Source organism: Onthophagus taurus, chromosome 3 (genome assembly GCF_036711975.1).
Source record: "Onthophagus taurus isolate NC chromosome 3, IU_Otau_3.0, whole genome shotgun sequence".
Taxonomy (NCBI): Eukaryota; Metazoa; Arthropoda; class Insecta; order Coleoptera; family Scarabaeidae; genus Onthophagus; species Onthophagus taurus.
Window position 1 is genome coordinate 7495007 of NC_091968.1, and position 26754 is coordinate 7521760.

General features: G+C 35.1%; 1 protein-coding gene across 6 annotated transcripts in view; it reads left to right on the top strand.

Moving 5' to 3' along the window:
* Positions 1–26754, top strand: part of LOC111425093 (TLE family member transcriptional corepressor groucho) — a 92078-nt gene that overhangs the window by 45353 nt on the left and 19971 nt on the right. For 3 of the 6 annotated variants that reach the window (XM_023058858.2, XM_023058863.2, XM_023058864.2), the window contains 7 exons: positions 9227–9324; positions 24710–24773; positions 25036–25080; positions 25139–25276; positions 25537–25569; positions 25795–26046; positions 26111–26206. In XM_023058858.2, coding sequence (XP_022914626.1) covers positions 9227–9324; positions 24710–24773; positions 25036–25080; positions 25139–25276; positions 25537–25569; positions 25795–26046; positions 26111–26206 — 726 coding nt within the window. The remainder of the gene's footprint in view (positions 1–9226; positions 9325–24709; positions 24774–25035; positions 25081–25138; positions 25277–25536; positions 25570–25794; positions 26047–26110; positions 26207–26754) is intronic. The other 3 variants (XM_023058859.2, XM_023058862.2, XM_023058861.2) reach the window with 3 other exon arrangements.

The following is a 26754-nucleotide window of genomic DNA, read 5'->3' on the forward strand; positions in this document are numbered from 1 at the left end:
ATGGAAGAGGTTTGACACTTTTGTGCGCATGCGCCCGTCTGTTTAGTACCGTTTTATGTCTATCTTTGTTACACTTTCACATTATCGTTTTCCATCTGCGTCTATTCACCTTGAGCCACATTTTTGTTAGTAGATATATTCAGTTAGCTCAATCCATATTATATATAATCAAAGGGTTTTCTTTAGCGATGAGTAGTAATCTTTGGTCTGATCTTTCTGAACACATTCTGGTTGTATTACTCGTTTTCCTTTTCTATTCGTTGCTTCTACCATTCGGTATCATATGTCAAAGTTTGATGGTGAGCTAATAAATCACCCTGTATATTGTGTTATCAACTTGTGTAATAAAATTTATAAATAAAGATATGTGGAAGATGCCAAGGACAATGAAATAGAAGACTGTGATCATGATAAAGACACCGAGCAAGATATGTATGTGAGAAAGCATGTTAAAGAAACCCGTTTACAAACACTTGAAAAAAATCGAGAATCCGTTTCTTCATCAGAAATTTGCTGGTGAGTTTCATGACGTCATTCGTTGGTGGAATAAAGTAGGGGGTTTGGTGGACAAATTTCATAGTGATTAAAATGACGCCTCGATGAAATTCAGTGGCTCCATCTAGCAACTATTTTTGGAATTATTTGTTTTCCATGTTTTTGTTTGCGAAAAGGAGATTATTGTTATTGTTAAAATTGAGGACGCGATAGTCTTCTTTGCTTACAGCAATATTATATAATTTATCATCATTTGCATCGAACAGCTGTAGTATTAAGGAAGACGATGTCGATGAATTGTTTAACTAACTTAAATGTAAGAAAATCAAATAAATTAAACACCTAAGTAAAACTGAATGATATAATAAAGGTTATGTTTAGCCGCCGTCAAACAATAACTAATGTCATCTGTTTACCCCTTCTTCAATCCATTAGACCCACCGAGAATCAAAGTTGGTGAATCCACCAACACCAAACCGATTGCCACCAACTGATGCCACCAAGATTAAAATAACCCTGTTGATGCCATCAGTTCCCATCACTGATATCCACTCTGGAAAAGTGTGCGAACTTGTTGAAGCTATCAGATATCGTATGGGAGTTGAGTCAAAACCTCACAAGGAAAGAAAGAGTTTTTTTGCAAGTGTTGTGAATGCTCCAAAAATGCTGCAAAAATGTTTTATAAGCAAATGAGAGCATTTGTAACAAATTAATCCTATATTTGGATTATGTAGACAATGTTTCTTTTTAATTCAAAAACTGGATCAAAAAAAGCTTCATAATAAGCTTGCAAATGAATAATCGCTGGAACGTTGATTAAAATAAAAAATTATATTACATTGATTATACACAAAATCCATGGATAACTAACTAGAGTGTAAATCACGTGAAATGGTGAAATCATAGAATACATAATTTTCGCTACTTCGATCAAGTTAACTGCTTTTAATAGTATTGGAACATTTCCAAAGTTACTAATTTCGAAACATGAAATTTACTAAGTGGATTGTGACCACTTATACATCATCCATGAATGAGTTCCGTGGGAATTGAAATTATTTCGTAGAATTTAACGTAAACGAAATGCAATGCCTAAAAGTACGGTGGAAAATGAGAACTGTATTAAAATATGTTGTAAAATTTAGCGGAGATGTTAAATGAAATTTTCAAAAACATTCTTTTACGGCAATGCCGTGAGTAAACAGATCCCTCGAAAATAAGGGATTAACCCGCCTATAATCGGATCGATAGCGGCCGAAAATAAATAAAATCCCGCTGTTTGCCTGACGGCGGTTTATGCGGTCCGTAATCGTGATATTAATCCCTTATTTTCAACGATTACAACCGACTTCCAATCGCTCGTTTATATTTGTCTTAAAAAATAAATCTAACTCCTTCCACTTCCTTCCCCATCCCCCTATCTCTTGTTCAATTTACAAGCGGTGATGAAGTGCGAATAAAAACGATCTGCGGACTACGGAGGTGGGCGCTCAATTAAACCTAAAACCCCAATCAAGGCGCGAGATCGTCTACTGGTAAGGACGGGGTGGGTAAGGGAGTAAAGAGAAGTTGAGAAGGGGGTTGACGTCGGGCGTCGCGACGCCGCTGCCTGAGACGCACAATCGAAGGGACGAAACAATTGATGCGGCCCGAAACACGACGAGATAAGGATCGCGGGCGGCGGTGGTGGCTCCTTTAGCGCGTCCGCTCTGTAAATCAATAGCGCGCCCTCTACTGGGGGGTTAAACTGCAACACGGTTACGGACGCCCGCACAAACACGAAGAGACGCCAACGTCTTTAACGTCGTGCTTACGTCTTTCGTAACCTGCGGTTTAAACTTCTTCGATCCTCTCTCGCCGCGCCGTAAAATATTTAAAATTTTTAATTTGGTTAATTTATTGTGTTGATGAATCGTTTCAGTCTTAAGATAACAATAAGAGAAAACGTTTTCAATTACACATAAAACGAAACGAGTAAAATCCATTGCCTACACCATAACAGTACAATTAGCACTCAAATTAATAACCCCAAAAGACCACTTCAATGTCGCCACCCCAAACACAACCAAACCAAACCCCTTCTCTTCTCACCCTCAGTTTCATTTTCGACCCTTTTTGCCTCCTCATCTCGTCCACCCTTACCGTAATAACAAAACGTAAGCCGTTTTGTAAAGAAAAGCCGGTATCGGTAGATGGAGCCCCAAACTTAGATAGTATCTCGATCTGCCGCCAGGCGGGTGTCATCGTGCCCTCGCCGCCTTCCCCGTAGGCTGAAGAAGAGTGCCGCGGGGAAAGCGGAGAAACGGTGCGCGACCAATTATTGCGCCAGATAGAGGATAAACACGGCGACAAAGGGCAGAATGGTGGTGGAGGAGTGAGGAGGTAGTTGCGGCCCCCTTGGGGGCGCGCGGTCGCTCGGGGGCAGGGCGGGACGCCGCGACACGGGAATCAATAAAAACTGACACTTTTTGCCGCCTCTACCGCCGCCCCCCGCACGCGTGTCCGAGGAGGGGCGCGGCGGTGCATCATATGAGCAATGCGCAATGTCTAGCTGTCACTTACAGTTTTGTGCGACGCCTCTCCCTTTTCCCCTGTTCGCTACCACCACCAAAGCGGGATGTTGGAGGCGGCAGGTTTTTTTTTCTGAAAATAGAAAGAGTGGGGATGGAAAAATGTTTTTTAAATTGGCTGTATTTTCAGGGGGTGTTAAAGTGGAATAAGAACCAATTAGTTTCTTTTAAAATTCTCTTAAATTTCTTTTTTATGTAGGTACACAGATTATGTTGCATTAAATTTTCTCTGTTTCGTAACATTTCGGTTTTTGAGCTTCGAACGAATCCAATTGCGTACCAACATCGAATATTAACCAATATCGAGTTCGAATGGCGGCAATTATAGAATTAGCGGAAACAAAATTTCGCAACGTCAACGTTTCGGGGGCGTCGTTTGAATATTTAACACGGTACCGTCCGAAACGGCCCGAATCGATTGGCTATATTTGTCAAAATAAACACGCGGCCCGGGGCCGAGGGGGAAATTAATGATTTATATTGTCGTCTCACCCTATTCCAACCCCATTTCGCCCGCTTAAAGAGGGTCGGCCGCTGTCAGCGGCGAGAAACCATATTCGGGAAATATCGTCAGACCCAAAACCCACCTACCCGTCACGAAACACCAATCCTTTTACTGAAAATTATAGAACTAACGATATTTATTATTAATTTTTATAAACTAGATGATAGGTCTAGAGTTAGTTCTACTTTTCGTACAATATAAATATACCACAATCTAACGCTCAATAATAATTAAAACTAGAACACTATACCTAGAACTAGAAACATTTGGGTTTAGCCGTACGTCTCTTAAGACGGCTAAACCCAAATGATTCTAGTTCTTGTTCTAGCGCTGTATAACAATTAAAACTAAACCCCAAAGTTTCTAGTTGTAGGTCTAGTGTTAGTTCTAGTTTTACACTAGCACTAGAATTAACACAAGACTTAGAACTAGAATCATTCGGGTTTAGCCCTCTTGAGAGACGTGCGGCTAAACCCGAATGTTTCTAGGTCTAGGGTTACTTCTAGTGATAGTGTTAATGCAATACTATAACTAACACAAGACCTACAACTAGAATCATTCGGGTTTAGCCGTCTTGGAAGACGTGCGGCTAATCCCGAATATTTCTAGTTCTAGGTCTAATGTTAGTTCTAAGGACAGTGATAAGTAGCGGAAGTTAGCAAAAGATATCACTATGTTGCAAATTTTTATTGCACTAAAACTAGAACTAATACTAGAACTAAATCTAGGAAGTATCTAGTATAAGTTCTAGGTCTAGTGTTAGTTCTAGTTTTACACTAGCACTAGAATTAACACAAGACCTAGAACTAGAATCATTCGGGTTTAGCCGTCTTGAGAGACGTGCGGCTAAACCCGAATGTTTCTAGTTCTACGTCTAGGGTTAGTTCTAGTGATAGTGCTAATGCAATACTAAAACTAACACAAGACCTACAACTAGAATCATTCGGGTTTAGCCGTCTTGAAAGACGTGCGGCTAAACCCGAATATTTCTAGTTCTAGGTCAAATGTTAGTTCTAAGGACAGTAATAAGTAGCGGAAGTTAGCATAAGATATCACTATGTTGCAAATTTTTATTGCACTAAAACTAGAACTAATACTAGACCTAGATCTAGGAAGTATCTAGTATAAGTTCTAGGTCTAGTGTTAGTTCTAGTTTTACACTAGCACTAGAATTAACACAAGACCTAAAACTAAAATCATTCGGATTTAGCCGTCTTGAGAGACGTGCGGCTAAACCCGAATGTTTCTAGTTCTAGGTCTAGGATTAGTTCTAGTGATAGTGTTAATGAAATACTAAAACTAACACAAGACTTACAACTAGAATCATTCGGGTTTAGCCGTCTTGAAAGACGTGCGGCTAAACCCGAATATTTCTAGTTCTAGGTCTAATGTTAGTTCTAAGGACAGTGATAAGTAGCTGAAGTTATCATAAGATATCACTATGTTGCATATTTTTATTGCACTAAAACTAGAACTAATACTAGACCTAGATCTAGGAAATATCTAGTATAAGTTCTAGGTCTAGTGTTAGTTCTAGTTTTACACTAGCACTAGAATTAACAGAAAACCTAAAACTAGAATCATACGGGTTTAGCCATCTTGAGAGACGTGCGGCTAAATCCGAATGTTTCTAGTTCTAGGTCTAGTGTTTTTTCTAGTATTGCATTAGCACTATCACTAGAACTAGAATCATTCGGGTTTAGCCTCATGTCTCTTAAGACGGCTAAACCCGAATGATTCTAGTTTTTGGTCTAGCGCTGTATAACAATTAAAACTAGAACTATAACACTAGGTGTAGAACTAGAAAGTTTCGGGAACGTTTCTAATTCTAGGTCTAGTGTTAGTTCTAGTTTTACACTTGCACTGTCACTAGAACTAACATTAGACCTAGAACTCAACACATTCGAGTTTAGTAATATGAGACTCCAGGTTCATTGTGTGATAATAATAATAATAATATCATAATTGTGAGATTATCAAAGTAAAAAATATCTCAATGATATATACAGGGGCGCTGATATGTATGGAAACGGTCAGTTATCTCCTAAAGTAAGATAGCTATAGTAGAAACAACGAGAGATAGCAGTGAATCATCGTTTTCGCTCTTACAAATGCCATACGTACTCAATTAAAATTCACAAACCGCTAGAGAGTAATATGTGTTAGAAAGGGATAGCATTAGTTTAATATGTCTGCTGTACAATTCAAATAGCCACGTCGAAAAAGTACGTCTGTTCTTCTAACTAATGTACCTGCCGTAATATTAACCTCAAATCTAAACGTCTTATGAGCGTTGAACCACTGTTTAAATAAAACTTACATAAACCCTTGCGACCTGTAAATAAATTAATAATTGCATCAACTTTTTTATAAATTAATATTAACGCTTTTTCACTGATTAACCTCTCCTATCTTTGACAATGTTTGACATATAACCTCCATTACTAACATAACCTACATTTAAATGTATGTGGTGAAATAATCTAAGTCGTACGTCCATATCTTGATTCATACCATTTTTGAGCGATGACTCACTGCCAGCTCTCGTGGTTTCTACTATATCGAAAAATATTGAGATACAAAAGTTTAAAAATTAAGTGTACAGTGTCAGTCAACAAGTTATGACGAAACAAAATTACGTTTTCTTTACACTCTCTATATTATTCCATATTTCAGTTCATCTCGAAATTCTAAACAAAATTCATGTAACACATCATAGACCTTAACTTAACCGATTTCCAGATATCGAGCTTTTAAAAATTTAAGAATTTATCTAATTAGTGACATAATTTATCTTTGGGTGAAAATTATTTAAACAATTTTTGTATTTTTGACATGTGTTATGTCACTACGTTGCTATGTAGATGAGAAACTTTCAAAGGTACCTTGATGAATTAAAAACATAATCGGTGAAAATATTTTTGTGTAATTTATAAAAGTGATTTTCAAAGTAATATGCCGAAAACGGTTAAGTTTGGGTTTACGATGTGCTACATGAATTTTGTTTAGAATTTCGAGATAAAGAATAACATACAGGGTGTTCCATTAAAGAATGTTGGATTCGTTATAACTTTTTGATTGACCCTGTATACTTAATTTGTCGTTAGTGTAATAGATTTTAAAAAACACTAAAACTTTTGTATCTTAAGATTACTAGCTATCTTACTTAGGAGATAACCGAATGTTTCCATACATATCAGCGACCCTGTATTTATTTGCGATTATGTACTACAATTGTTTCGCTTTTTTAGAACATCCTTCAGGTACAACTATAATAAATTTAAATTGAATTTATTGTTGTTAAAAGTTTATAAAGTTTCTTACCCTTAAGTTAACGAGAAATGATCATCAGGAGATTATGAAAAGTGTACATAACAATGAAAAAATTGAAAAACCATAACGATTGAAACTTCGTGCGTTGACAAAAATAATGATAATTCGTAATTTTCGTGATTCAAAATAGTGTGCGCACTTATTCGAATATTTTTTAACACCAGTCTGAAATTAACTTAACGTTAGACAGAGAGAGATGTAACGATGACTAGCATGAAGTTTGCAACGAACCAGCAAAGGCGACAAATTTGAAATAAATTTAAATTTTCAAGAATAATCTGTTATTATAAAATTCTGTGATTTCATTGAGGACAAGGTTAGGAGTTTTTTTTATTGTATAGGTTAATAAGATCATTTTTTTTTTTGATTTTTTGTTATTTTAACAGTTTTATGTCGGAAATGTTAGAGTTATGATTATTCTCTTTTAAATGTTTATTGAAAGTCGAAGATGTTTCAGTTATGTGTTCCCTGTACCTAGTCTTTATACTGCGCCCCGTTCGGCCAATATAGAAACTATATTGTTTATAAATTTAGTTTATAAATAAAATGTATGTATATTATTAGTTAAAATCTGTCCCAGTTCATATCCAGCAGTAAATACCGGAGATAGATTCTTCAATTTTTCAGAGAGACTCCTGCAAGTAAGGCTGATAAGGTGAAGAAATATAAAAAGGTTGTTTAGAAAATTTAGGATAAATGAGATTATTAATATGGTTCTGATGAATGCGGTAAAAAATCTCTTTAATAGAATATCCATTATTACATTCTAGTTTCTTAAGACGGCTAAACCCGAATAATTCTAGTTCTTAGTCTAGCGCTGCATAACAATTAAAACTAGAACTAACATTATTATTATGTTAAACTAACACTATACCTACAACTAGAATCGTTTGGGTTTAGCCGCACGTCTCTAAAGACGGCTAAACCCAAATGATTCTAGTTCTAGGTATAGTGTTAATTCTAGTATTACACTTACACTGTCACTAGAACTAACATTAGACCTAGAACTAGAAATATTTGGATTTAGCCGCACGTCTCTAAAGACGGCTAAACCGATATGATTCTAGTTCTAGGCATAGTGTTAGTTCTAGTTTTACAGTTGCATTGTCACTAGAACTAACATTAGACCTTGAACTAGAAATATTTGGGTTTAGCATATATCTCTTAAGACGGCTAAACCCGAATGACTCTAGTTCTTGATCTAGCGATGCATAACAATTAAAACTAGAACTAACACTATTATTATGTTAAACTAACACTATACCTAGAACTAGAATCATTTAGGTTTAGCCGCACGTCTCTAAAGGCGGCTAAACCCGAATGATTCTAGTTTTAGATATAGCGTTAGTTCTAATTTTACACTTGCATTGTCACTAGAACTAACATTAAACCTAGAATTAGACACATTTGGGTTTAGCCGTCTTAAGAGACGTACGGCTAAACCCAAATGATTCTAGTTCTTGGTCTAACGCTGCATAACAGTTAAAACTAGAACTAACACTAGACCTAGAACTAGAAACATTTGGGTTTAGCAGTGCGTCTTCAGACGCACGGCTAAACTCGAAACTTTCTAGTTCTAGGTCTAATGTTAGTTCTAGTTTTAGTTCAATAAAAATATGCAACATGTCATATTTTATGCTAACTAGTATGTTAACTTTATGCTTTAGTGCTAGTGTTAGTCTAGTTTTATATTTTATTCAGCACTAGATTATTGAATATTTTTATTGAGCTATAACGGACACTGCCTTCCCCGTATTAATCCGTTATATCGAGGTTTTACTGTAATATCAAATTATATTGACATATTAAATTTTATCTGGTTTTTATAAAAATATATTTTTGTATATTGCATCTTATGTGAAATTCACTGTATATTAATACAACCCCAAAATCGAGTATAATAGGAAATTGTTGATAGGGGTGGCACTAACGGGAGGGAAAACTCGACCATCCCTCCCTCCACTCCAACCCTCCCGCAACAAACCGCCGAGTAATCCAGCTATATCGTTCCAAGATTTTCACTGCATTAGGGGGGCGCGCTCGCGGAATGGGGAACCGCTTCAGGGACGAGGGTGGGGCCGGACTCATTACACGGATTAGTTAAGAGCTTCATTGAATAGCCGGAAAAGTTATTACGAAGCGTCCCCCAGAGCGGATTTTCCTCGAAGCCTTCGGTCGTCCCCGATCCGAACCCGGACCGTTACCAATTAATTTTTCGACGTCCTCCTCGTCATCCCCTTCTTCCTCCCCGCTGGTTTTGGGACGTTGGGGTTCGTTTAACGTTTTCCTTTTTGACGTTTTCTTTTTTCTTTTTCGATTTCAGGGTCCACCGCAGGGCGGGGGGCAGATCAAGTTTACGATTGCCGACACCTTGGAGCGGATTAAGGAGGAGTTTAATTTTCTTCAAGCGCAATATCATACGTAAGTTAAACAACTACTTTTTTAATTATTTTGGCTTTGTTCCTACATATTTTACGTACTTTATTTTTTTGCTGCATTCTCTAGGTTAATTAGATTTTGTTAATTTTTTTCCAACCCCCTACCCCTGAGACTCTATTCATACGCTGCCAGGGTAAATCCACCGCTAAAACAATCTACTTCCCGGTTATCGCGATCCAACCACTTCCACTGAATTTTCCCACCCCTACAATTTAACCCCTTCCTAGAAACTGGGGGAGAAAGCACGAAAGCGCCGTATCCTTCCGTCTCCGTCCTTCACCCCCTTCCATTTCTGCTCTCGGTTCCCGGCGAGAAAGATGGGTAAGATTGATTACACACATTCCAAAGACTACTTCCCACCCTCGTGCGTTTAACCTGACCGTCTTGTTATCGAACACGGCGTGGTTGGATGGGGGGTTGAGAAGGGGGGTGGAGGTTGTGGAATTGTGTGGGTTGGTGGAGCGGTGAGGGAGGGAGGGGGTTGGTCGTAGTTTTCTTGATGGATTCGCTATTACCCCATCGACCGTGGTCGTTTTATTTCGCGCCCCGAGAACGGCGAGTTTTCGGGGTTGGTTTTTGGAGGGGGGTTGAGTGGTAGTGGTGGTTATAGGGTTATGACGTTTATTAAGTCGGTGGTGGAGTTTTGGAAATATTCAGCGGGCGGATAGATTAGCGGGGGTGTGGAGGTAAAAAAAAATCGGATAATCCGGGGATTTACGGGTTACGTCCCGAAAAAATCCGGCCGGGGCTATTACGGGACGACAATTACACGTAAAAATCGGTGATTTGTAGTACCAATATATAAAAATCCCCGGACTCCCGTCGGTCGCTTGTACCGCCCCGGTTTTATTGCATATTGGTCCTGTTCATTTCCCAGGAACACGTGAGTTATGGAACGGGTTTCGTTTGGAGATAAAAGTTTTTTAATATAGTCTCTCTCACTATGGCATAAAAAAAATTGTAAACGGAAAATCGCTCGAAAGCTTCATATGTGTAGGTAGTGTGGGTTCGGTTTAAATGCGAATAGGAAATGTGCACAGTTCAAATATTTACTGTTAATTTCGGCCTCGTTTTCCCAAAACAAATTAAACCTGAAATCGCGAATGTCGCTTAAACGGGGGTGGTTTGTATGATATTAGTACATATTTAGACCATTAACTTTATTAATTTTGTTTTTGAATATATTAGTAATTCGAAATAGATTTGATTTTGACTTTTCTAAGTACAGGTGTTTCAAAAATATCTCATTAATATTTCCTTTAAAACTTGAAATTTTGACCTAATTTGATTACCCAAGCCGAGCTAAATGATTACGATCTGAAAACTGCTTGGATCCAGACTCAACAGATCAACATTTAAGAATCCTTACATGATGCCCATCAAATTTTCATCTTACTGATATCAATAAGACAATAAATCAACGAATCAAGATTGGTCCTAAAAAAATTGGCTTGCCAGAAAATCTTGAATACCCAAACAAACGAACGTTCTGCAATGTTATGGACTTGGATAACATATATCAGCTGCCACATTAAATTAGGACTAATAAAACAGTTTGTGAAAGCTTTAAGCAAAAACGAATTCCAACTTTAATTCACAAATGACAGAAATGAGGGGGAGGTTGAGTATCATCCCAGCAAGGTGTTACCAGGTTCTTAGATAGCAAAGAAAATCTTATTTATTTACCATATATTGCCACAAATAATAAAAAAAAAATAATAAGAACAAAAATATATATGTTACGGTTACTGTGATTAATTGAAAACTATTAATAAGTACCGTTGATTCACAGAGAAACAGTGATTCTGCGGCATGAGATATCTTAGTCAATTTTGGTTCATTTTGGTCCACTGAATATAAAAATAGTAATTTATTTGTTGAATTGACTCTAGTTTTTGAGATAAAGTATTAATTTATACAGAAAATTAAATTTTGAGAAAAGAGAATATTGTTGAAATCTATATTTTAAAATTATTTATCCATTCGACTTAAAACAAAAAATAAAACAAAATTAACTATAATAAACAAAAACATATCGATAACTTTCAAGAAAATCGTTTTCTGTGTGATTTTCTATTGTGTTTTTGATTAAGGCAATCTCTCTGTAAATTCCAGCAATAATCCGCCATCATATGGTGGTCCCACCGCCCTTTATATCTCTCTTCCATAATCTTGATATCTTGGTGAAACCGCTCCCCTTGTTCTTCGCTGTAGTCACCCAAATTATCTGGAAATTTGTCTAAATGGCTGTGCAAGTAATGCAGTTTCACGCTCATGTTAACTCCCAGTTTTTGGAATTTTTTAAGCATGTTGTCTACCAATTCATAATGTGTTTCAGCTTTGTGGTTTCCTAAAAAATTTTCGACAACCAATACGAAGCTTGACCATGCTTCCGATTCAACTTGATTCATATGGTTTTTAATAAGGGAGCGAATTTTGGGACCGTCAAAAATGCCTGCTTTTAACTTCTCGATACTGAGACCAGGAAATGATTCACAAATATATTTGAAGCAGTCGCCGTTCTTATCTAAAGCTTTCACGAATTGTTTCATAAGTCCAAGTTTTATATGGAGGGGAGGCAGGATAACTTTTTCGCGACTTATTAATGGTTCTTCGATGATGTTTGCTTTTCCTACATCCATGTTAAGTCTCGATGGCCAGACTTTCCTGGTCCAGTGTTCATTTTTCGCTCGACTATCCCACAGACATAGAAAGCAAGGATATTTTGTGTATCCATTCTGCTGCCCCAATAAAAATTTACCATTTTTAAATCTACACACACTTGCCATTGATGTTGATCGTATGAAATTTTTTCTAAAACAAGCTTGATGTTTTTATATTCTTCCTTAAGTATAGTGGAATGACCTATTGGGATTGATGCTAACACGTTTCTGTTATGCAGTAACACACATTTCAAACTTCTTTTAGAACTATATATGAATAGTCGCCAGTCTTGTGGTTGATATTCTGGAGGGCCCATTAAAGTTAAAAGCCCAGAAATGTTATTACAATATACGATATTCAAATTTGTAAAATAAGGAAGAATATCGCGCTCTCTAGTTCGATAACTTGTTATTGACACGCCAGGATGAAGGCAATGTTTTTCTTTCAGTCTTGACGCAAGAAGCTCAGCTGATTTCTTCGATAAATTTAAATCTCGAATCAAGTCGTTTAAGCTCACTCTGAGAAAACCCTTTTCGTGTAGGACTACTTTCTTCGAATTCACTTTCACTGCTGTGTTCACTGCTACTGCTAACGTCTAACATTTCAACATCATCATAACAATCGCCGGGTAAAGAAGTAAATTCCGGTGTTGGTAAATCTTTACTATGCAACGTTGGTGGCTTAGCTGATCGTTGTACATCTGGGTAAATCCATGAACGCTTTTTATACCGATTCATACCCTTTACATTTACAGCGCAAAAATAGCAGTCATCAAAGTGGTTTCTTGGCTCTCTCCAAGTCATCGGTATGCCAAATGGCAGCCCTTTTCGACCTCCTTGTGTCCAGTATCTGAGTGACTCCACACAAGTTTTACAAACTTTATGCGGAACCCAACATTTATCTTGCTGTCCAACGTGTTTTCCAAAATATGCCTGATAGGCTTGTTTCACGAAATCGTTTATATTCCTTCGTTGCTTTTCCTGACAATATTTACCACATATATAGCAGAAATGGTCGGGATTATTAACACAGGACTTGCGTGATGATCCACTCATACTTTTTTATTTTCAACAACTACGTCAAGATGACAATAAAAAAAATGACACAAGAATGAGTAAACTACACCGAATAATGATCAAAAAAGACAATGTTAAAATTTTAAGGCTATTTGATATTTCGAGGGTTTTGTTATTTTAATAAAAATACCAGTTCCACAATTTATACAATGAAAACAAGTTGACGAGGAAAAGAGCAATAAATAAAAAACGCGTATGCGATCGCAGATGTGTAACACTCTGCTATACCACCAATATTGCTTAGTAAAGATTTAGCAATATAGGTGTTTACTTGTAATTTTATGAAATGTTAGATAGTATTAAAAATGAAAAAATAGTGAAAGTGAATGTGAAGGCTGTAGTCCTATACGTCAATGGCCATCTTAGGGTGAGCTTGATATTATATTTTTCCCAATCAGACAACTAATTGTCGATTTATGGTAAATTATCTAAAGCTGTCTTTTCATTTTATATAGATCGGTTTATCACGAAAACTAGCGTCAATTCAAACAATCTAATTTATAGCATAAGAACTTCATAATGATGTGCATTTAAATTGGCTCCATAAAATTAGGCCGCAGAAAAAAAAAATTGTTTTGTTCCCCTGTGATTAGTTAGTATTAATAATTATTAATAACTAACATGCAGGGTTAAAGTAACAAATTTATCACATTGACCGGTTATTATTAATAATTTACACATAACTGCTGTAAATTTTAAAAGAGTTAATCGTAAACACGCAGTGACTTGTCCAAAAAAAAAGGGGTTAGTTGTTAAAAGTTCATTAAAAGCAACAAATTTAATTCGAGATGCCAAATTGACCTCATCGACATGCAATCTCAAGCAAATGGCGAGTTTAAGTTCATTATGGTATATCAAGACCACCTGACAAAATTTTTACAGCTTAGAGCACTAAAAACCAAGCGCGCCGAAGAAGTTGCTTACCACTTGTTAGATGTGTTCACAATATTTGGAGCTCCTTGTATATTACATACTGATAATGGGCGAGAATTTGCAAATAAGGTAATTGAAGAGTTGTGTCACATGTGGAATGAATCAAAAATTGTGCACGGAAAGCCGCGGCACAGTCAATCACAAGGTTCTATTCTAAAAGAGCTAACCAGGATATTGAGAAGATGTTATCTACATGGTTGGAGATAAACAAAACTACAAAATGGTCGGAAGGATTAAAATTTATACAGTTCATGAAGAACAGAGCCCACCACTCCGGAATAAACGAAAGTCCTTATGAAGCTATGTTTGGTTGTAAAGCTAAAGTGGGTTTGAAAACATTCTTGCCAGCTTTTGAAACATTGTCAAAAATAACACGTGAAGAAGATCTTGAGTCAATTTTAAAACAGCAATATGATAATCATCCTGAACATCAAAGTGAAGATGTTGCTACTGACTCAGAGCAATGTAGCAATGAAAGTACTGACCGTATATTCAGAGATTTGCAGGTCTCAGAATCTGCTGAAATTGAATCTGTAGCTTTAAATAAACAAAATTCTCTCATTGTAAGCCAAAGTAAAGACCCACAATTTGTTGGTAATACGACAACCAATACAGTTTCACAAAAAATTTCGCTAAACAGTCCTTAGAGAAGCAAGCTGACAAAATGTTGAAACGTTCTAATGCAAAATTTCCAGTTGCCGAAATAGGCCAAAGCGTTAGAATTAAGGTACCAGAAATTGTTCGAGCCAAAGCAGATAGCCGAAATATAATAGCTGTTATTAGTTCTGTTGAAAAGGACAGTTTTTATAAGCTAGGTACAAAATACGGTACTTTAAATCAACTGTATTCAAGGAATGAATTTACTATCTGTAAAGAAAAATGTATTTCGATTAACGAAGTACCAGAAACTGACATTACTCTTAGAGAGTGTGCTCGTAAGGGTTCAAATTTGGGTGGACAAGGTTTCCAACATTGCAATTGCACTGCTGAATGCAATTCGAATCGATGCAAATGCAAAAAATTACATAATCTTTGTAATTCAAAATGTCATAAAACTCGATCGTGCAATAATAAATAATTATAAATTATATGAGAATTAACTTATCTTTAAAGACTTGGTTTAACTTTATAAAGTACTTCAGCATTGAGTTTTTTAATAAGAATTTATTCTTTAATAAGTTTTTTTTTAATAAAAACATGTTTGATATACAAAACTATAGTGTTTTATTACTTTAACTAACCACGTTGAGAAAATATTAATAATATCCGGTAAAACTGATTAATATATGGAGATTTATCACATTGACTAATTGTTGTACTTATTAATACTAACCGGTAATTATTAATACTAACTGCATTTATTACTCTAACCGTAACATATACATAAAATCCCATTGTCGATTGTTAGTCAACCAATGGATAAACTTAAACAGTAAAGCAGTATGAGCAGTATCAGCAAATGGATCATTTTATCGCATAAGCGATCTCTGCGAAATGACCCAACAGAACAAACAAAAATAACTGCATATGACAACAAAAACGGAAAGGCAAAGAATCAGGAAACAGCTCTTTAAAACATGTCTAAAATTAGCAATATTAGTAATATTATGAATTTTAGAAGGCAGTCCATTCCATAGCGCAATCGATTGTACTCTAAATGATCTGTGATAAATTTCAGTGCTATGAACAGGAAATATAAGACTAGTATCAGAACGTGAACGAGTAGCAAGCTCATGAGTTAATAATTGCTGGAACCTATCTGATAAGTACTTTGGGGTGCAGTTATGAAGGGTTTTAAATAAAATGGTTAATAAATGAAAGGATCTACGTCCCTCACAGGTTCATATATGAATGTAATTGCGATACGGCGTTACATACTCAAATCTATTTAGGTCAAATATGAACGGGATGCAGTTATTTTGTAGCCGCTGCAATTTACTCAGAAGAGTCACTGAGAGATCGGGATAAACTGCGTCCGCATAGTCGAAGTGAGGAAATATAAGTGAGTAGCAAAGATTACGATGGACCACCGGAGGAAGAGAGCAGCGAAGTCTTTTTAAAGAGTGGAAGCAAGCATAAACTCCAAGACAGTGCAGAATCTATAAGGACTCCAAGATTTTTAACTGTGTCAGAAAACCGTATGACATTTCTATCCTGCATCAGATCACTGCAGGTAGATGGATTAATCTTACCAAGTAATTGACGAGTTCCAAACACAATAGCTTGCGTTTTAACTGAGTTCAACTTAAGTCCGTATCTCCGAGACCAGTTCAAGACTTTAGATAGATCGTTATTAAGTCGCACAATAGCTTCCGGAAATTCGGCAACAGTTGTAGTAGTATATATCTGGGGGTCGTCAGCATACAAATTTGATTGCACAAGCAGAAGAAATTGCAGAGTTAGCGCGTACGCACAAGAAGCGATGGGAAAGGTAAGATTGAAACCAAGAAACACAGGAGGGAGTGAATCTATAGGCAGAAAGAAACGCCAAAAAAAGGCTGTGGTCAATCAAAAACCTTGAAATCGAGCAGTACTAGCATAGTAACACATCTGTTGTCGCAGGCATATCTAATATAATCAGTAACTTTAATGAGGACAATAGTTGTACTATGCCCACTGCGAAAACCCGATTGCAACTCATTTATATATCAACAGGTGCTAATATACTGGAGAAATTTTAATAGTTAGGATGAAAAAGTAAATAAGAATGGCTTGTTTCATCAAGAAGTGATTTAGCTACTTCGCATTATTTTCTTGGGGAGGAGGAATACGGTAGGTTTGATTATAATCAGTTTGGGATTATTCTTGTACGTCAAAACTTTCGTACCTATTCCATCCTTACTAATTTTCCCAGAATATTTGGGAAAATTTTGTTTCATGATGTCTCATCACATATTGTACCTCGTATCTCAGATTTACAGATGGAAGAGAAGGATATTCTCGAAAATATTTTCCGAGGTAATTTTCTCATCGTGCATGGCGGCTCCCTCTGTCGGCTCTAACAAAACTCGGACGGTTCGGGAAATTGTTTTCTTAAATTTCAGTTTCAGATGACGATGAAATTGTTGTGGATGGATATATCAGAATAAGAAGTTAACAGACCCTCATCGATTTCCACACTCGATGGTTTTATTGATGTTTCATCAAAAGTTGAATAAGACAGGTACTCTATTTGCCATTGTTGAAAATAATCAGTGGCAATTTTTTTTCAAACATTTGAGACCATCTTTCAAAATGCGTAAACGTTATTTATTATCAAATAAATTACTGGACTCCGAGTATGAAAAAGTTGATGCAGACATTAAAATGAAAATTTGAGAAGCGAATGTTCTTAGCTTACAGTGTAATGGTTGGAGCAACCAAAGAAACGAATCCATACTTAATTTTATTATTACTACACCAAACCCTGTGTTTTATAAAACTTTGGCATCAAATATTTGTTGAATATATTGAAAAAATCAATGAAATTTTGAGAGAAATTGGTACTGTAAAATTATTTGCTGTAATAACCGACAATACCAGTGCAATGATTAAAGAAAGAAATACAGGGTGATTTATTAGCTCACCATCAAACTTTGACATATGATACCTAATCCAAGTACCAAAAAAAAATGTTAATGAACGCTTATTGCACTGAAGAGTATGCTGATATAATTATCGTGTATGGTTTTTACAATGGAAATGATACTCGACAATCAGTATGAAAATATCAAGAAAGATTTCCACAGCGTCATTTGTTATATTATTCAGTTTTTAGCGATTCTTTCAGAAGACTTCCAGAAACAAGTAATCCTGCTCCAGCAAAAGCTATTGGACCGTATGTAGTTAATGTAGAGGACGAAGAAGCATTAATGCTGTCATTGATAATCCTTCTATCAGCACTCGAAGAATAGCAGACAACATACATGTAAGTCAAAATTTGGCATGGCGCGTATTGAACCGCGAAATCCTTCATCCGTATCGTAAACAGAATGTTCAAGCTCTATAGCCAGAAGATAATCAGCAACGGTTAGCATTTTGTGAATGGTTATTGCAGCAACATGCCCAAAATAAGATATCAACCAGACATTTTAATTCGGCTGAAGAACTCTTTAATTCGTCATTGTGAAGCATGTATTCTAGCAGAAGGAGGCTATTTTGAACAATATTTGTAATACTTATGTGTTTTAAAAAAAATTATGTTGTAGTTAATTATGATATACAAATTAAAACTTTAAAGTGTTATAATTTCGTAAATAATTAAAATAGGACATTTATAGTTCATTAACATATCATATGTCAAAGTTTGATGGTGAGCTAATAAATCACCCTGTATATTTCATGAAAAGTACAAACACATTTCTGTTTATGGATGCCTTGCTCGTACGCCAAATTTGTTAATTGGAAACATTTCAAAAATGAAAACCAAGTCTACTATTATGGAAGATTTTAAGTCTGTCATCAAAAAAATTAATAATTCTCACATTTTATTGGCTACTATCAAAAAAATACAAACTGAAAGAAGTAGCCATTTCCTTAAAATTACTTGTGCAAAAACACGATAGTTGTTTAGTTATAGTATTTTATAGTTTTAAAAGTCTTCTTGATACACAATATACAATTAAAACATTAGCAGTTTGTGAAACAGTTAAAGATATACTCAGTAAACGAGTTGAAAATTTGATATTGGATGAGGATATTTTCTTGGGTAAAAATTTCAAACTTTTATCACCTAATGAACCCTCTTGTTAAATACATAACCCAACTGGTAGGAGATAAACCAAGCTTAAGCCAAGTATCTGAATGCTTTTATGAGTTGGAAAGTCATTCTGAAACATCTCTTTCTCCAAGTCCTTTGAAATAGATAACTAAGAGGAAAAGGAAGTAAAAAACTTTTTAGTTAAGAGAAAGCAAATTGCATTTCATCTTAATACAGAAGAATAAATACAAGGAACAGAGTTTATAGACAATATGGCTACTGTAACAAGCTTAGATGAGTCTGTAGAGGTAATGGCAGAATTGGCCCTTTATCGATCTAAAGAAGGGTTATTTGGAAAACTATATGTTTTAAGATCCGTTTAAAAACTACATCTTGTTGTATAGTGGAAAGAGACTTGTTGTGACCCGACATTAAGTAAAGTAGCTGTCAAGATACTAAGTATGCCTGCGTCGAGTGCAGCAACAGAAAGAAACACTGCGAAAAGAAAGATTAGATTCTGCTACCAATGTGGAGATTAATGAAGCCAATGAAGTCCTTTCTGATATTAAGTGATTAATTGCAATGATTTGGAAACTTTTCCAGAGCTGTTTGAAAATACTCGTTTTTGTTACTTTTTTATTATTTGTTTCAAAGAATAAATAATTTTTTTACGCCAAATATATTCTAAACATCATAAATAAGTCCTCCATAGTAATTAAACCCATAAATATGAACCATCCCACGTTACAGCCGTCAGACTGAATTTGCCGAGCTGTATTTGTATTTAAAAGCTTGTTCTCAGAAAATTCTCAAAATCGAGAATATTCTCCTATTTTTTTTCTCGAAAATTTTCCATCTCTAGTCAGATTGCGCAATCACTGTAAACGGAAGTGTTGAAAACATTTACATCTGTCCTTATACAGGGTGCGGCAAAACTCCTTCCCTAGTTTAGTTTACGTGTAGAAAAGTGAGTATTAATTCTAAGAGGGGGGGAAATTTAAGTTTTATTATCACTGTCGGTGACGCCATATTGTTGCGAGGAAGCAAGGTATTGCTGCTATTGGTGGTAAATTAAGTTGTCAACCGCCCGTACTTTTTTGAAGAGGGAATAGTGACAGTGACCGTTAACTCGGATCGATACATTCAAATGCTTCAAACTTTTAGGCACGACGACTCAATGCGCTGTAGATTCAACAGGATGTGTGGTTTCAGCAGGACGGGGCCAATGCTCACACAAGAAGGTGATATTTTCAAGAACTACTGTCCACTGGCTAGCACGACCTCCAGACATTACTCCCTGTTCTTGAGATTTCTTAAGGCTGAAATTTACAAACATCGTCCGAAGACTCTGCCCACCCTACGACAAGCGATTCAAGAAGAGATTGCTATTCCTCAAGATATGTTGGGTAGAGTAATGGCGAACTTCCGAACTTGCATTCGGCAATGCATTGATGACGAAGGAAAACACTTGAGCGATATACTGTTCAAAAAAAGAAACTTGTAAAACATAATAACGTAACTTCCCATTCTGTAGATCCTATTCATGTTAATACAGTTTCGTTAATATGTACCATCTGTTTTTTATTCAACATTCAAATTAGGGAGAGAGTTTTGTCGCACCCTGTATAATCACTCTGTTCTTCTTGGTGAGATGTCATCGTGTGGCTTCCACAGAAGCTTCATCAATTGGGGAATCGTACTGTTTAAGTTATCACAATGGTTTTAGTTCTATGGCTTTTCTTTACCGGTTTACAATCATTCCTTCATAACTTTGAAGGATCTGAAAAACTTTTCAAGTGTCTGTACGATTAATATTCAAGATTTTAGGTACAAATTAAATGTTCTTCTACGTCTTATTCTATTTGTGCCATCTCCGCTATCGAAGGTTAGCGATCACGTCCGAAAAGGTCTCTCGATCCGCCGTGGCGCTGATAAAGTCCTTAAAGTTTAAACCTGTCCAATTCCTAATATTCTGCATCTCAAACCCTGTCTCTGAATTATAAGTTGCAACAATTGGTGTTTTTCATTTCTTAAGACATGTCCATTAGAAAGACTAATGGTACATCAACATTAAGAGCACGTTGCAATGCAACACTCGATTTGCTCAATATGGTGTAGTGTTGTTCTACAACATCAAGCAGTAGGCGCCTGTCTCATATGTAACAAAAAGCAACGAATTGTTAAAAGTATTCGCGAATCATTAGTATACAGTCGTTGTTATTTTAATACCGAACATAAATAAATTAATGTTTAAACTTGTCTAAACTTGGCCAAACTTGAAAAAAATAGTCTAAATTGGTTATATCTAAAATTGTCAAAATTTTATAAAATATTTTAAAATGATCAAAATGTTATTGAAATTATGCATACTACTTTAAAATTACTTAAAAGCGCAAAATTTGTTTAAAATTGTTTAAGCTTGTCTAAACCTGTCCTGTTCTGTTGTCTAAAATTGCATAAAATGATGAAATTGTATTTAAAATTATTTAAACTTAGGTAAACATGCACAAAAATATCTGAAATTGTCTATATTCGGAAAAACTTTACAAAATTGTCTAAAATTACCTAAACTTGCCCAAAATTGTTTAATTTGTCTATAGTTATTTCAACTTGTCTAAGCATGTGCAATATTATCTAAAATTCTAAAAAATTTCAACATTTTCTGAACTTGTTTAAAATTATTCAAAGTTAGCCAAAAAAAGTGTTACAAAAATCATGCACGAAATCGCTTAAGAACCCTATTCCAATAACTCGACTTCAAGAAATTGGAACTTAAAAAAATGTTAATCTATAGATGACACTATTAGTAGACTAACTGATATTAACAAAACTAGTTAGTTTTATTACAAACTTGTGGGTTTATTTTATTCATTTAAATCAAAGAATATCAATCAGTACGCTGTGCAATGTCAATTAATATTTTTGATAATTTTTAGACACTTTTGTACCAGTTTTGCATTTTTTCGCGAATGATTTTAAACCATTCGTTGCTTTTGAATGAGCACTACACGATTCACACTTCTATTGACAGATGAAAGAAATATAGTAACAGCGAATCAATTAATATGATTCGACATGTGAGCCATTCGGTGTCTCGGAGTCGATAATACAGTAACTTAAGAAGAGCACCACATGATTCACAATAAATAATTACTATTGACGAATGGAGGCAACACTCAAGCAACGAATCAGATTCACTATGTGAGCCATTCGCTGCAGGTCTCTGGTGCCTATCCTTCTTCAACCTTCTCAGCTTCAACCTTCCTGGTTGTTCGTGTGTGACATCCATGGGATATTTAATCCATGGAATCTTTACTTCTTCCACATGGTTTCACAAAAATGGCAGTTAATGTCCAATTAATCCGGTATTATTCGGTTGGTTATAAACTTAACCCTTTGTGTCCCGACGGTACTTTAAAGTACTCTTAGTTTTAAACACTCATTCTGCACTGTAGGGTTTTTAGGTATATTTAAACTTATTCATCCAGATGTGAGGTTAGAAGTTTAGTGAAAAATGGTGTTGTTGAATTTTGTTGTTCAAAAAGGTATCTCTTTGGTAAATGGTTATTAGGTGTGATTTGTAAGCAACTTCGTGTATTGTTTACGTATTGCAATTACAATTTTCAAATATTTCTTATTTTTATCCCGAAGAAGGTTACATCTTGTGTTTGGTACGTAAAAGTACCGCCAGGATAATAACATGTACAATACTGAGATTGAGAAATAGAAGATGAATGTTGTTATTACTAATGCTAGTGAAGTACCTATGCTGGAAGATGAAGAAGTAGAATAAGCAGTGTTGTTAAATACCCGGGGGTATTTACCCAAGATGGGTATTTAGAGGTATTTATAAAATTTTATTCAAATTGAGTTGATGGCAGTTTTGCAACCACTTCAAGAATGCAGAGTCGGTTATCGATACACCAAACATATTTATAGCATTTACAAGAATGCTACAATGACGGTAAAATTGCATAAAAGTACCATTGGTCATGGGGTAAGATAAGGTGATACAATGTTGAACCCAAATTGTTCATCACGATCCTGAAGCATTTAAACAACTGAATTAGACCCAAAAAGCATAAACATTGATGGCAAATACCTAAGTAATTTGCGCTACGCGGATGATATGGTCCTTATTTCCGATAGCCTTGGAGAGATGAAACTGATGCTGAACGAAACAACAAACGCTAAATATTATATTAAGTTTTAATCATAATAACTTGATAATCTAAATTACGACAGATTCGTTTGATGCTAATACGTCTTCGATCGACAATTCCTCGTCTTCAATGTCTATTTCATCAGCTTGCTCTCGTTTTTTCCGAATCTGTTATATTTTTACTTGTATCATTTTTATACGTAGTCACTATTTGAGTGTTTATCCTGGGCTGGGGTAAATATCCGGATAAATACCTACCCGCCGAGTATTTACCCAACGCCCATCATTGACAATAAGTAACTAATGGAAATGAGGAAAGTGACGCTGAAGTAGTAGAAATATGTGGCAAAGGGCCCAACAAGAAGAACAAGGCAGAAATTGATAGAAAATGGAGAAGACGGGAAGAACAGACTGAAATTCCAGGATACCATTATCCAGAGAGAATAATTGGTGATACTTTATTAATCCTACAGATTATTTTCTAACACTGATAGGCAACTGTGTGAACCAAACGAATAAAATGCTAAACTTAAAAGAAGATATTGGCATAAATTTCTTAATGAGTTATCACAGTTTGCCAAGCTATAAACTCTTCTGGAGTAATGCCGAAGACTTGGATGTACCACTTGTCATACGAACAATGACCCGTATCAGGTTTTATTTTTAAATTAGCATCTTTTTTGACACTTTTAGGTTATACGAAAATGTAAGTTTTGTTTCAACATTTTTTTTCGTAATATTTTTCCAATCCAACCCAACAATTATTATACATCATTTTAAAGAGAAAGTTTTGAGCTTTAATTTAGAACAAGTTTCATGCCTTAATTTCAATAAATACAGCTTCCAAGAATTTTTAAATTAGCATCTTTTTTGACACTTTTAGGTTATACGAAAATGTAAGTTTTGTTTCAACATATTTTTTCTCAATATTTTTCCAATCCAACCTAACAATTATTATACATCATCTTAAAGACAAAGCTTTGAGCTTTAATTTAGAATAAGTTTCATTCCTTAAATTCAATAAATACGGCTTCCATGAATTTTTAAATTAGTATCTTTTTTGACACTTTTGGGTTATACAAAAATATAAGTTTTGTTTCAACATTTCTTTTCTTAATATTTTTCCAATCCAACCCAACAATTATTATACATCATTTTAAAGAGAAAGCTTTGAGCTTTAATTTAGAACAAGTTTCATTCCTTAATTTCAATAAAGGCGGCTTCCAGGAATTTTTAAATTAGCATCTTTTTGACATTTTTAGGTTATACGAAAATGTAAGTTTTGTTTCAACATTTTTTCTCTCCATATTTTTGTGATCCAACCCAACAATTATTATACATCATTTTAAAGAGAAAGCTTTGAGCTTTAATTTAGAATAAGTCTCATTCCTTAATTTCAATAAATACGGCTTCCAGGAATTTTTAAATTAGCATCTTTTTTGACACTTTTAGGTTATACAAAAATGTAAGTTTTCTTTCAACATTTTTTTTCTTAATATTTTTCCAATCCAACCCAACAATTATTACACATCATTTTAAAGAGAAAGCTTTGAGGTTTAATTTAGAATAAGCATCCTTTTTGATACGTAGATTATGCGAAAATGTTAATTTTTTCTCAATATTCTATCAGATTTTCGTCGTTCTGTAGATACACGTCTGATAAATAAATATTCAAATTGATTCCAAAGGCCTTTACTGATTGTATTTTGATAGCGAAAATTTTTGACTTCTTGGGACACAAAGGGTTAAAGTCAATTTAGCAAAAATATTTAGCTAAAAACTTCCTATGAAAAATTCAATACAAAATGAATCCATTAAATTTTGTTTTATTTAAATTAAATTTTTATTTTTCAGGTTAAAACTCGAATGTGAGAAATTAGCTAGCGAAAAGACTGAAATGCAACGACACTACGTCATGGTGAGTGGATTGAAAAAAAAGTTTCATTTTTAATATTGTTTGTATTACTTTCATATTTCCATCTACTATTTTTTGTTTTATATCAAAAGGGTTTTTTTTTTCATAGCGCATTGTAAATATTAAACATTTTTTATACGCTGGATGTCATTTTAACACAAAAAGTTTACGTCGTTTTTTTATACGAAATAAAACGCCGAGAGTAATACACTCGAAATGTTTATAATCCAAAAAAAATGTATTTATTTTATTATTTTTTTTTTAGTATTATGAAATGTCCTATGGCCTTAACGTAGAAATGCACAAACAGGTAATTAATTTATATATATTTTAATTATTTTTTGTAATTATATATATTTTTTTTTTAGACTGAAATAGCAAAACGTCTAAGTGGGATAATAGCACAAGTATTGCCTTTCCTTGCGCAAGAGCATCAACAACAGGTCGCAACGGCAGTCGAAAGGGCTAAACAGGTCACAATGACGGAACTCAACCAAATAATCGGGGTAAGATCGTTAAAACTCTTCGCCGAGTTTTCGTTTATTAAATTGTTGCGAGTAGATTATTATTTTTTTTTTATTAAAAATTATAATTTTTATTTCCCCTTTTTTATTTCTTTATTTTCTATTAGTTAAAAAGTAGCTAAGATTATTAAAATGAGTAAAAATTGTTTAAAATGAAAAGAATCTTTTTTAAAAAACATTTTAATTATCGGTGTCGGAAAACTCGACGAGTCGTATTAAAAGAATTCCGTTGTTGTTTACAGCAACAACAACAGCAAGGTCTACAGCAATTACTAGTAAGTAGTGTGTAGTAACTGCTCCATCTTTTCCTCTTTATTATTAAATAAAAAAGTTAAATAAAAAAAATTCCCCTCTGCTTCTTGTACACTGCATGTTTTCACCCTGCTCTGCACGTTTCCGCCTTATTTTTATTCTAAGTAGATATAGAAAGCACTATTAAACCATTTTTTTTCTCTTCAATTATTTAAGAATCTTTTTTTTTAACTTAATTTTCGTCGTAGCAACAGATACACGCGCAACAGCTACCTCATGGACCTCACGCGGGTGTTCCAATGGGACCCCATCCTGGACTTCCGGGTTTGGGTCCCACGGGACTTTTGGGTTTCGGTGCCGGTCTTCCCGGAGCACCAGGCGGACCTCATGCTGCAGTAGCTGGTGCTGCCCATGCCTTGTTAAAACCCGCGGACTTACATAGTAGAGAAAGTGCCGAAATGAAATCCGGTCCTGGATCTGCTAATGCCGAGGAAAGACTGGTAAGAAACTTTTAATAAACAATCATAAATCGCTATAAAGATGTCTTTTTCGTATAATTATTAGAACCCCATATCCCCAGTGCCTGAAAAATATAGGACGAGATCGCCCGCTGATGTGGACCAAGATGTTAAACGACGAAAAGAAGATAAATTGGGTCACGTATGTACAAAATAATTAAAATATAACAATAAAAAAATTAAATTCAAAAAGCTTTTGTTTAGTACTACACAAATCTTTTTCGTCAAATAACTAAAAAGACTTAACAAAAAAAAATTGTGTACGGTATCGGATAATTGGTAAAAAGTTACAAAAGACAACGAGAGGAAATAATTCTTGTACGTGTGGTTTAAAAAACTTTGTGCGGGACTGTACGCGAATGTGTTGTGTTTGAAATAGAAAAAGGGACACTATTTTTGCAAAAGGCGCATGGACAGGGCACAAACATAGGCGGCGGTAACGGGTAGAGTCGAGTCGATTGATAATGGAGTTATTTGAGAGCCCATTCGCTCTTCGGACCTACTCAAAAAAAAAGTCGTAAAAAAACAAGCGAAAAAAAGAACCCTTTCGAAAAAGAGGCATGCAAAAAACGAGTTTGCACGAAAAATCAATGCATCGACGCTTGCATTGCCCTCTTCCGTTACAAAGTTTCGAGGACTTGGAATATTTAGGTAAAACAATAGATATTTGTTTTTCACAATGACATTAAA